General features: G+C 41.5%; 1 protein-coding gene across 1 annotated transcript; it reads right to left on the bottom strand.

Annotated features, from left to right (window-relative positions):
* Positions 1 to 11,074: 11,074 nt before the first annotated feature.
* aplnra (apelin receptor a) lies at positions 11,075 to 12,781 on the bottom strand. The gene has a single exon (XM_088995535.1). The coding sequence runs from the start codon at positions 12,658 to 12,660 to the stop codon at positions 11,575 to 11,577; it is 1,086 nt and encodes a 361-aa protein (XP_088851661.1). The 5' UTR covers positions 12,661 to 12,781; the 3' UTR covers positions 11,075 to 11,574.
* Between the last annotated feature and the right edge of the window lie 788 nt (positions 12,782 to 13,569).

The following is a 13,569-nucleotide window of genomic DNA, read 5'->3' as shown; positions in this document are numbered from 1 at the left end:
CTCTCTCTCTCTCTCTCTCTCTCTCTCTCTCTCTCTCTCTCTCTCTCTCTCTCTCTCTCTCTCTCTCTCTCTCTCTCTCTCTCTCTCTCTCTCTCTCTCTCTCTCTCTCTCTCTCTCTCTCTCTCTCTCTCTCTCTCTCTCTCTCTCTCTCTCTCTCTCTCTCACACATCCCTTTCTTTCTTATTCACCCATAAGTGTCCTACAATAATTTACTATTTCCATTTGTAACAAAAGATGTATATAATAGGTACATTCATTTGAAAAAAAACCTGGTAATTCAGTCCATATCAAGCTTATTAGAGGGGTTGTAGAGATAAGGAAAAGTAATAAAATAACCCAAAGTACTGTACTAAAATAAAACAAAAATGACAATGCATTTCAAAAAATGAAAACTAACCAAAGCTCCATTTTGCATTGATAAACTAACTAACAAAAGGGGAAATGTTCTTAATTTTCGTATTTTATTAATTTTTGTAAAACCGATTTCCATTTTCTTAATGTACAGTATTTATTTGCCATGAAAACAAAATCAAAGAGTTGTTTGAGAATTGTAGTAAAATGATGCTTCTTATTAAAAAGGTTTGTTGTGATGGACATACAGAGACGGGGACGCCGACAACTGATTCGAAATGGATATGTTGCGTCATCTTCTGGTAGGGAATGTGCTCACGTCATGGAAAGGATGAGCTCTGTGACGAGGGGTGCTCCAGGTCCCACCACATAAGAGAACCAATCGTGTTGCTGCCCGTATAGACAACTAACAGTGTCAATTTGGTCCCAATTTGAGGTGAATCAAAATGAAACTCTACAAACCGAATTAAATTCATATCAATTCAGTGTCGACATAAATTTACTTACATAAACATCAGTTCGAGTAATCACAAAACAAGCATCAACAACAGTAACAAAAAGAAATGCCCTAATAAAATGGTGTTCATATGAACTGGTTATTGCAGTGATCTAACATGCAACAAAAATCATGTAAATGGTTGGAACCAGATTACAAAAAAAGACATGTCACGGCTTCTTATAAGTCTTACACGGCTTTTTACAAGTCTTCCATCTGTTTGTGGAAAAGTGTTTTAACATAACGTACCTCTTTTGCATTCCTAACGTAGAACATCAAGTGACCAAAGCAGAGAAACTGAACTTACTCGTGTGACAGACAAGAAAAACAAATGATAAAGAGTGAAATTGAAATGCTAAGTCAAATTCAGTTTCATACCTTCTCACCTTTGTCAGTGTATATTGTATGCACATTAAAATTACTATTTTATATAAAACTAGCATGCCATACACAGTCACGTTTGTGTAAAAATGCAAGGCGTATTAAGGTTTAAATATTTTAAAGGATTTAAAATACAGAGGCTCCCCACCTTACGACCGAGATACGTTCCGATTGATCGTTGGTAAGGTGAATTTGTATGGAATGTATGTTTAAGTCAAACACTGAACGGGGAAATATAAAACAGCCGCGTCAGTTGTATTTTTTACATTGAGGGTGTCTTTGTTTTTTTTTGGTTTATTTGTGTATTTTTTTTAATATTATATTTAACTTAATGCTGATCCCAAATGGGATGCTTTTTGCACACTGTCGGTAGTGCATCAGCAAACGTAAGTAAAACTGAGCTGCCCCTGCCCATCATATAAAGGCCCCCCCCTACATAATATCAATGGTCTCCCTGCCTCTCACAACCCTGCTGCATACATTTAAAGTCATCAATAACCATGCCCCCTTCCCACTTTAAAATGGCATCTCAACACCCACAATGACCCACTGTCTCACCGAACCCTTCTTTGATAAAAAAAATATATATATATATATATGTTTTTTTTTACTGGTGTACGAAATGAATTGTGCATTAATATAAATTTGTTCAAACAACAAAACCAACAGCGTGCGTGAACTCAAAACACAAACAAAAACGTGTTGAAAAATTTTGAAAATAAATGAATGATTAAGTGACAGTCTCTCATATTCCAACATCTCATTTTGGTCGTATATGCCAGGTATATTTCAATTAGATCAATATGACACTGTACTTTAAATAAATAACACAATTGTTTCACTGTTTTCAGTGTGCCTTCTAAAACAAAAAAAAACCCACTACAAATTAAGCCCAATGTTCTCTTTCCATTTCCCCCTCGGGATCTTTGTTTTTCTCATTGTTACCTGGAGCCCATCTGCTGTCATGGGATATAACACTACACTATGGATGAAATAAGTACATGTTAATACACATGTAAGAGGGTCATTTGTTCAATCGGAAAAAAAGGCATATTTTATTGAAAGAAAACACTGGCCCAACTCGTTACCATTGTTCATTAGTTTTGGTTTCATATTTGAAGAAGTCATACTGCTTTAGACAAAAGTACAGCGCTCAACAACCCCCAGAGTGTTTAGCTTCTCCCGGGACAAACAGAGTCACTTAGACCCCTCCCCAGCCAGCACCAGTAAATGAGAATGTGTCAATGCAGTAACAATAGACATGAAGGAACCATCAGCAGAGATGAACCCACTGATACATATCATTACCGAGGAACACAAGGAGTCGCTCAACAGGGACAGTCCGGATAGTGAAAGCGTGGACAAATGTGACGCTGACGACACAAAGACGCAGGCAAAGGTGCAATCTGTTTTCCAGCAGGTACGCAGCCAGATCCGATCTCAAGTCGCTGTGAATGCCTCGAAGAGCAGCATAATTGAGTTGGTGAACCGACTCAAAGACAAACAATCTTTGGACAAAGGCATGTGCTCTGATCAGGGAGAGCAAGTGACTGGTGAGAGCCAGGCCGAAGCTGATCTGAGAGACGAAGCATTGTTTGCTGTTTTTGAGAAGAAGCTTGAGGATACTAAAAAGGCACTCAGAGATGAGTTTGAAGAGCAACTTTCACAAATGCGCAGTGAGATGCAGGTCTACACTGAGCAGTCCCTCAAAGACTTGGAATGTAAAATTCAAAGGGCACCGCTCAAAGAACAGGAATGCAAAGGGCAAGACAGGAAACAGAAGCCATCAACAGCTACTTTGTCGAAGAGAGGGCGAGCCTTGACTAGGACCATGACCACTATCATTCCCAAGACTTCCCCTTCCTTCATTGTGGGTCCGCGTGCCAAATCAGAGACTTTGACTTCTTCAAAGGTGGAAAAGTCTGGAATTGTACTGAAACAACCATGGGTCTCATCAATGGGCAGCAACTCCAACCAGATTGGCAAGCCTCTCCCGCCGGTTTGGCCCCCACTGCTTCAGTGCAAAAAGACTGTCGGAACAAAACGAAAATAGGAAACGGACTCAGCTGAAACATACTGACTGTCTGTGTATTGACATTGGAGTCAATACAAGAAACAATTGATATAAAAGATGACCCACGATTGTTATAAGTACGTAGCTGTCTATTTCTGAGCCGCTATTGGTGCATAAATCATTTTGTAGAGGCTGTTGTGATCATTTCATCTTCTCTGGCTTATCTGGGGTCGCATCACGGGGGTAGCAGCTTTTTCCTTCTCCCCCACTCACTCCGTCCAGGTCTTCATGAGTGAATGCCAAGGGTTTTCCAGGCTAGCCAGGAGACATAGTCTTTTCATTGTTTCCTGGGTCATCCCCACGCTCTCTTCTCGATGTGACTTACCTGTAACACCTCAACTGGGGAGGCGAGGCGTTCAGGAGGCCTTCTGAACAGATGTCTGAATCACCTCATCTGGCTCCTCTCAATGAGCATCTCTTGCCCTTTTGTAAAAGAAAGAGCTTCTCAACCTATCTCCTGGACAACCTGCAGCAAAAACTTATTTCAACGACTTGTATTTCCAATCTTGTTCATTCAGTCACAACCCATAACTTGTGACCGCAGATGACGGACCATCGTCTGCAGCAATCCTGAATAGACTTGAGCCTGGGATCGGATTGCCAAATTCGGACGACGCCCTGCTCAGAGTGCACCCGCCCCATTTGACCCATCTCACAGTGGTGAATCCATGGTAAGGTGGACCATGTTTGGATTGGATTGGATTGGATATGCCTTTATTAGTCTTGCCATTGCTAATGTACGGTGGTCCCGTTATATGCCAAGTACGTAGTTAGCTGCATGTCCGAATTGCTAAACAGAATGAGGCAACTATTAGGATACTGTATATTGCTGGAATATATCATGCATGAAGTTTTAGGGGACAAGGGTGGGCATGAATAACAGACTCCCGCAATCCGTCACTGGCGAATGATGCAAGTTCATTGATGTGCCCATCACTCCAAATGTTCCTTTGTTTTGCAGAGGACACGACGGTTGCCCTACATCAGTACAAACTTATTATTTCTTTCCCTACCCCACATATCCTTGCACTGGTTTCCTATTCAATATGTAACCCAGGACCAACTTTGAACAGTCACTTGCAGTCCTCCTCCCTACTTGATGGAACTTGTGTGAAAATAACACTGCAATATCTTTATACTAAGTTAGACCACAGCAGTCCATAAATCGGCACCTAGTTTTCTCGTCTTGCCAAATTGTGGATTGCAGTTTCATTTGAATCAAAGCAAGCTACTTCTTCTGTGGGCAATTCTAAATGATCATTTGAGAGCAGTTAAAAACACTCTTTTTAGGTTTCGGCAGGGGTTCCAGTAAAACCTTATTCTTTTGATTTCATTTTAATTATTTCATTGTGTGATGTTTGGGATTTCGGATTTTAACCATGCACAGCAAATTGTGAATATTTATAAAAGGCCCTGTATAAATACTTTTACATACTTATATATTACTTGGTCACCTCTTCGCTCATTCAACTAACACAAGTAGGGCATCAGAATCTTATCAGTAAAGTCTTGAAAGGTCAAATGTAAACGTGAAAATCATTGTTGGAGAGTTGCTAATCTGATGGCTGTCGAAGGGCCTTTGAGCAATCCTCTGGCCCCATAATCCGAGTCAAGAGGTGACAGGGCTCCTATACGCACCCGTTTCACTTATATATCTCTTTGCAGGCTATCATGTTTGTGGTTTGGTCCTCTGTGTGTAATGTCCAAAACAAAATACATATAGGACTAGAAATTCTCAAATGATTTTGTTCTTGAACGTATGTAATACTGTATACCTTAAAATAAAAATAAAAAACAATGAAAAAAAATCGGTCAATGGTCTGGCTAGATTTCGTACATCTTCCCCCAAATAGTACGACATGTCATCCTAAACACGCCAATTCAGACAATTATATGATTTACATTTTTTTAAGTATAGGCCCTCTTCTGTTCCTGTCTGACTGAATACCAACGTGCATACTTCTGAACAAGGACAACGTTGCAAATCCCCCCATTGTGGGACTATTAAAGGCTTTCTGATTTTGATTCTGATGGATGCAGTTGTACCACTTGACCAACAGGTAGCAGCAGATCACTAGCATGCATTCACATCCAAGAGGTAAACTTCATCCTCATGCCATTGGATATTTTAGCATAAATACCCGTGTCGTTTTTTTTGCTGAGATTAACTCGTAAAAAGCTTATATTTTGTCTAAAATTGTCAATTCACCATTTAAAGCTATCGATGGCAGATTCACACACTCTCTGGTGAGGATACATATCCTCTTAGATTACATTAATCAAAAAATGGATCATGACAGCCCTGTTAACTCTGAGCTGGAGAAAATTTGATGGAGCTTGATTACCTCGGGTGATTTAGCATGGAGACCTACGCACCTGAGTGCAGCAGCTGAACTAGCTTCTGGGGCCAACCGCAGTGACAGAAGCTTCATTTAGGCCTGGCGCGAGAGGGCCTCACAATGGACTGGATAGAGAAGCGTGTGAAGAGGATCTTTGTGTCCCGAAGAAAAAATGATGAATCCAGAGCAACCGCATCCGGAAGCGACGCAAGGCCACTACATTCAGGTCTGGCCAAGGCGTCGCTGTCTTCGGAAGCAACATCTCGAGCCTAAATTATAACCAGCAGTTACTGCTCATTACATTGCGTTCAGAGGCTTCTCTTTCAAATAAATGGCTCAACACTTCACGTAACAATCCAATGAAAGAACTACACAAACATGATATTTGCAAAAATAAATTGTCACTTATGTAATTTATGTGCAGTGCTAGCATTCTAAAACATCAGCCTCTCTCACATAAATGAAATGTGTGTGTGTGTACGTGTGTGAGTGTTCAATTAAATTACAGCATATTAGGAAAAAAAACATGAATTAATCATAAATAATAAACCAATTTGAGGTGTAAATAAAAAAAACTCCATAGACTAAGACTAACGTAGCAATTCCGTTGACTGGAGAGCATAACAGTGTTTCTGCCTCCAGTCCGAAGCGTTACGTAGAAACTGAAGGGAAAGAAAATGTCAATGTGATCCCAATAAGTTTTCTGCTCATAATAATAACTATTGATACAATGTATCATCTTTTGATGTGTCTCAAGTGGAGATTCCAAAAAGATTGACTTGCAAGTGTGCTCCACAGCAAAGAGTTGACCTTGACCAAAATCCACTCACTCAGCTAATACAGAAGTCATTCAACTGTTCTCTAGCAGGTGACCATTATGCTGAATGACAATGATCGGAGGACGCCACTGATCGATCCAGACCCAGTTAAAGAACCTGAGGTCCTGCTCACAAGAGGATGACTTCCCATTAAAATTGATATTCATTCATGAAAAACTGAATATACACTAGATGTGATTTCAATTACTGTCATGCAGATTGAGTAATTTATGATGAAAAGGTTGACTGCTGTGCTCACTGTATTATAGAGCCCCACAAGTATGATTTGTTGCAGTGGCATTGGATAATAAAGTAGTATCTGTCCTTGCTACTCGCGTTTGATCAAACCCCCTACCTCTCCAGTATAAGTCAGCATCATTTAGAACAAAGAATGTGAAGCCAAGTCGCCACCCATGGTCACATGATCCATATAAGTCATGTCCGACTACACATCTGCTCTGTCAGCTCCGCAGCTGCTGTAGCTAAATTGGTCTGACACTGCATTTGATCAAGTTTTGATTCCATTTAAATTGCTTCAAGGTAAACAAAAGACGAAATGTAAAAAAAGTCATGCACAACTCATAATGTAAACCCTCTTGAGTTGGAGTATGACTTGTAATTTACCTTTATGACTTTTTTCAAATATTTGTCTATATTTCTTCTGTTATTAGCACTGCGAATAATGAATAAGAGCACATTTGTTTGTGGTTTCATTGAGCACATTTGTTGTTTTTGTGTACTTCTAGAAAAGATATGAAATGTTACATTGTTTGCACATGTGTTTTTTAATGTCCATCAGATGACAGTTGATTTAAAATATTTCATTGTGCTGAGTTACTTTGCATCGAGCGAGAGGGACGGGCTGCATTATACCCCAAAAGGCTGTGGATCATTTACCACCTGGATGATAAATACCAAATAAGTAACAATAACCCAGAGTACTTGCTACTATTGTATAATACCAGTAAACACTGGGATGTATTTTTTCATATTCCATTGTAAAACATCAACAAGAACAATTTTAATTGTGTATTTCTGTTACATATTTGTCCATGATGACATGATGGAAGGAGAAAAATCAAAAGATATTACCCAGTCACAATCCACGTAAAATATTGAGGTTGAGGGGGCGGCAAGCTACATGGGTCCAAATAAAATGTGACTTTCAGGGGGTCTGGGTCAAATTGGGAGTGTATTTGTTTTGGAGCATCAGAGGTTATGCTGTCTAGACTGACAATGGGCCCCATCGCAGGCCCCCCAACTCAGACACTTTATGTTATTAACTGTACATTGTAAACCTTAATCCGTCGTGCAGTTACTCATCCATGACAAGGCGTCGGTCTCTCACTGAGCAGCAACAGCCTTGATTATGTCGTCATGTGACAAGACAGCGTCTGAGAAAAGGACAATAAAACAAAAGGTTTTGTCATTTGAATGTGTATGTTAACTTTTATGAATGTGATTTACACGTCTTTTAGTTGACCTTTGTTGTGGTTAATTGTGTTAATTCTGGAGAGCATTGCATATATCTGCTCAATTTTAATTGTCAAGTGGTTGCATACAGTAGTACCATCTGGGTGTAGATACAATTTCTAAGTAGCATGCAGTAGAATAATAATTCGAACAGTCCACTTAAAATATGTATCTGGATGCGAAAGATGTGAAAGAGCAACTTCCTACCTGGTGTGAAAGAGTGACGTCTGACCAAATATCATGAGTGTGTGTGTGTGTGCGCGTGTGTGTGCGTGTGTGTGTGTATGCTTGTGTGTGTGTGTGTGTGCGTGTGTGTGTGCGTGTGTGTGTGTGTGTGTGTGTGTGCGCGCGTGTGTGTGTGTGTGTGAGAGAGAGAGAGAGATTGGACTTTGGTAACAGGTGGACGGACGGTACAGAGAAAGTCAAGTTCGCGTTGACAGGCGATGGAATTTGTCAGATCTCAGTGACACACGCACACAGACACACACACACACACACACACACACACACACACACACACACACACACACACACACACACACACACACACACACACATCCATAACAAAGTGCATTTGGTGCTGCTTGGGTGGGATGGGACAGCAGGGAGATCTGAGGAGAGGCAAACACTTGTGTTTTGGTGTCCTGTTCAGAAGACCCATTTGGGTGTGACAGGTCAGCTCACACGACGATAACACACAGGAACAAGCACCTGTGTCTGTTTGTTTAGTCCGGTCGCACAGACATTCACCTATGTATGTTGCTCATGAAACCCCCCCCCCAAAAAAAAACCAAAAACAAAAAAACAAAACAAAACACAGCATTAATGCTGTATATAACCCCCTTTGAAATGTACTGTAAATATGTTAATTGTTTTTTCCAGCCAACAACTCCGTTATTTATTGCGCAAACCCTCATTTGCCCAAACAAAAACTACCCAAAGGGTTTTTTTAGTTGCATATTTCAAATCTGTATTTTCAACTTTGCAGAACATTGAATTTAACATTCAATAATTTCACTCACAATTAAAACATAAAAGAGCAAGGTTAGAATAGAAGACTGAAAGCGTGTTTTGTTGTATTACTTCAGCCCTTTGTGCCATATGTCTCGATGCCTTATTGATTTCTTTTTTATTATACAACATTTATAAGGATTTGACAATGTAGATGAAATAGTCCTTCTCAGAGCACAATATGACTGGTATGATTACAATTTGGTGTATATGACCTGATCCATCGACCAAACACAATTTTGTTTTTGTCTTGAATTTGTTCATTTAGCCAAGTTTATGTTCAGCTCCATTGGCAATCTTGCTAGGTAACAAACAAAACAAAAACACCAGAGTTGTGGTCATAATCAAAATATAAACCATTTCACATCCAATATATTTGTACAGTGTTTCTGAAAGTGAGTTTACTATTGACTAAATTCAATTCTTTTCAGTAATTGCCATTTGTAATGATGAATCAACATAACAAAACAGACTTTCTTTATGTTTTTTCTTTCTTGACACATGCTCACACACAGGCCACACACAAGTAGAGACAATGTTGACATGTTATCTGGAGTGTACAACTGTTGTTTTTGCGAGCAGTGCCATTTCTTATAGACCCCCGTGCCCCATTGCCTCCCACCTCTCCTCTATGTGATGCTTAGGTCAGCTGGTCTTCTGGGTGACTTATCTTGCATTGAACTGGCGGCGCTAACAGCATCAGACATGTTGTGAGCCCGGCCGGCTCATCTCAATAATAATAACATGAAGTTCAGACAGTCCTGCAGGCATGATTGGCTCCGCTTCACTTCACTGTTGATCTGATATTGGCAATGGTGTGTGAATATGAACCAGATGAGGGCATTGAGATATTTTCATGGTCACATTTTTTTAGGGTGCATGAAAAGCCAGTTTGGAGTTTGTTTGACTTTCATCTAAGGATAGTTAAGTATGCTCATGAATTCCAACCGAAAAGCATCCTCACAATTGGACGATGTGAGTCTGTGCACAGAGGCCATCTGACGGATTTCAACATAAACCACCATTTTGACCTGGAAGTCCACCTTTGTAATGTGAGCGGTCACGCAACACAGCCCCGAATAATGGTGGGCTTTCATAGTTGGACACATGTTGCTGCTTTTAGATGCAAAATACATTCATACAATACTATAATTTCTCCCAAATTCGATGCTGAACACTATTTCACACGTGAGAAGACCTTCGTCCTCCTCAACCGGCAACTGCGCCCTCACCACAATCTCTTGTCACCACAGACAAATATTGACTTGTTCAGTGGCTGAGCTTCTGCCAGGATTAGAGCCAGACTTCCTCCCTCCGCCATCTGTAAACAGTCATTATGTCTTGGCAAATCAAAGCACTACTCTAAAGAGTTGCATGCTTGAAAAAAATTAAACCAATCGTTTTGAGATGACCCTAGTGAGGGTTTTTATTTGACTTGAATTAAATGCTTGGCAACAGTTATATATTTTTACTGTGCAATTAAACGGGCGTATTGGGTTTTTTTTGGGTGATGATTTCAATCATAAAAAAAAATACATAGAAACAAAATACATGTAAACTAAAAAAAACGTACAAAAATGCTGAAATGTGTATTTTAGTCGTTGCCAACATGCTAAATTTATTTGAATATCTTGCACCACAAAATAGAACCCCATCTCTTACAGGTGAGCGCTGAATACACACTTTCAGGATACCCACTGCTTTACATAATCTGGTTACAGTCTGGGTCCTGACTGTGAATCAATAGAGATTAGAGATCTATTAGGCTGAAGGTGTAAAGCAACTGCGGGCCATTCATAACAAAGGTGGAGATATGTATCACCCAAATAACAGGATGGGCTCATAAAACTGATGTGGAACTGCATGTTAAAAGAAAGCGCATCTTTTGTTCTGCTTGTTCTTTTAATTTCAAGTTTCTGTGGTGCAACAGTAACTTTCACACTCAATGAAGTATCGAGATATTGGTTTCATAGAACACACCTTTAATACAGTAGTTAGTTACATTGATGTCAAAAATATTCCTCAGTTATGTAAACCCCCCTTAGAGCCAAAGCTGCACCCCTCCAGCCACCCCAACACCTGATTCCTGTCGCACAACAAAAAAACATTTGTCACCTGCCATGTGGCGCTGCAGGACCCCCCCTCCCCCCACACACACACACACACACACTATCCTCATGGCAAAATCTATACCATTAAACTGCATCACCTTTGCTCCTCCTTCACGCCCATCTGAAACTTGAAAACACATTTTAAAGGAGGACATACGTATTCAGTACAAGTGCTTCTAAAACAAAACAGCTATCGATGTGGAGAAATGCCCCGGTATGAAAATACTGTACACCTTTAAAATTCATCCAGTGTCATTCTTTTTTTTCCTCCCGGTAAATTTATTCACAAAATAAGAGGAGGAACAAAGCGGCAAAGGAGCTCAGCCAGCTGGCTCCCGCCTTGCAAGTTCACTTGAAATGATGGCGAACATTGAGTGGGAGTACATCAAAGTTCATCTTCTCATTTTTACCCGCACGTGTGGACACGTAGAGTCTGTATTAATTTTTGACAAGCGTTCCAGTGGTTGGAGCTAGGACTGTCCCACGGCTCATTTTTTTGCTGCACAGTTGACCTTCCTCGCTACACCTTGGTGGCGAGAGACTGAATCTCGGACTTCTGAGTCTGGGCACTGAGGGTGGACGACATGGAGCTCATGTGGCCATGCATGGCTTTCTTCAGGTTAAGCAGGCACAGACATTGAGAGCGAAAGCGAAGATCGAAGAAAGCGTAAAGGAAGGGATTGAGGCAGCTGTTGACGTAGGCCAAACAAGTCGCGTACGGGTGAGCCAGAAGAAGGAAGCGCAGGAAGCCGCAGGAGCTCGGGGCCAAGTTCAGGTAGGACAGTGCATCCATGCTCTTCAAGACGTGGAAGGGCGTCCAGCAGATGGCAAACACGACCACCAGGGTGGTGATGATCTTCAGCAGCCTTTTCTTCTTCTGGTCCTCCTTGCGCAGATTGTTGAAGTGGCGTGTGACAGTACAACCGATGAAGCAGTAGAAGATTGTCATGGCAAGGAAAGGAAGGAGGAAGCCCAGAGCTGAGGAGGACAAGCTAAGCCCGGCGATCCAGAGGAACTCGTGCCTCTGGTTGAGGGTCACCAGGCTGAAGTCCATGGCGCAAGTTGTCCGGTTACTGTTCTGGTCGCTGATCGTTGTGCGGAAGAGGAGCGTGGGGAGAGCCAGCAGGCCGGAGAGCAGCCATATCGCACCGAGGGACGCCAACATGGTACCCCTTGACCTCAACCTGCTGCTGGACAGAGAGTGCACGATGGCCAGGTAGCGGTCAAAGCTGAGGCAGGTGAGGCAAAAGACGCTAGCGTACATGTTGACCAGAACCACGTAGCTGCTGATCTTGCACAGGGCCACGCCGAAGGGCCAGTGGTAACCCAGAGCCGTGTACACAGCCCACAGAGGAAGGGTCACCACGAAGGTGAGGTCAGCCAGTGCCAGGTTTCCAATGTAGACGTCCGCCGCCCGGCGCTTGGATTTGGACCTCCAGACAGTGAAGATGACCACGCCGTTTCCCGACAGTCCCAGGATGAAGATGAGCATGTAGAGGACTGGGATGAGGGAGTAGGAGGGCTCCCACTCTGAGAAGTCGCACGCCGTCTCGTTGTCGTCGTAGTAGTCAAAATTGTCCACATATTCTCCGGTGGTGGTCTCCATTGGCGCAGGCCACAAAAAAAACCCTCAAAGGAAATCAAAGTGACGAGATCCAAAAGGCCTCTGAGAAAAAGCACACACAATAGGAACTGGACGTCCTGCTGCTGGCAACTGGCGAGGAGGGTCGCCAAGCGTGTGAGTGACTGTTGCCGGATGACTGCCTTTTTAAACTCGGCCCCCCAAACTCCCCCTCACCTCCCACCCCCAAAATGACCCCACCTTTCCACTCCTCTATTCCCCCCTCCCACAAACATCTCCTAGCCTTCCCCCACTTCTCAAGAATATGTCGTTCTTGTTCAGACAGGTCAAACCTGATTTGGTTTTGTTTATGTTTCCAAATGACTGTATTGGTGATTATCTGGATTTTTTTGGCCAGTCTTGAATGATCTAAAATAGTTAGGATAATGACTTTTTGAATTGAATTTCAAACAAGTTCTGAGCAAACCTTGAGCGACTTTAATGTCTCCTTTTGACTTTGACATATGTAAGTCCAACAAGGACTGCGCCTGTGCAGGACATGTCTTGACTTGCGTCTTTGTGTTTTACATTTCAATTAGCCCAATTAGACATTTGTGTCAGACGTTTAGTCACCCACCTATTGAAAAACAAAACCCTCCAGATTGACCAAACCTCATTCATAAAGTCATATCGTCGTAATTGTCGTAACTTGATGAATGTCAAAGTGTTTGAAGATAAGATTAAACGACAGCAGGTTACGGTGTCAATTCAATTGTCAAGTCTGAAGAATAATTTCCATGACAACACAGCACACCAACACATTGTTGTAAAACAAATACAAAAGGAAAGTTCATAAGGAGATTAAGGACGCCATTTCAAAACAAACAATGTTCATTTGAGCTGCGATTAATTGTATTTAAAATGACTGAAATGGAGTATGTAAATTACTACACA

Source organism: Hippocampus bargibanti, linkage group LG04, assembly GCF_051943395.1.
Source record: "Hippocampus bargibanti isolate YZ-2025 linkage group LG04, ASM5194339v1, whole genome shotgun sequence".
Classification (NCBI taxonomy): domain Eukaryota; kingdom Metazoa; phylum Chordata; class Actinopteri; order Syngnathiformes; family Syngnathidae; genus Hippocampus; species Hippocampus bargibanti.
Note: the sequence above shows the minus strand (reverse complement) of the source record. Positions and strands in the feature narration are given on the sequence as shown.

Bases quoted from the DNA above. Each gene is read 5' to 3' on its own strand.
- aplnra (XM_088995535.1), bottom strand. From the start codon at position 12,660: ATGGAGACCACCACCGGAGAATATGTGGACAATTTTGACTACTACGAC.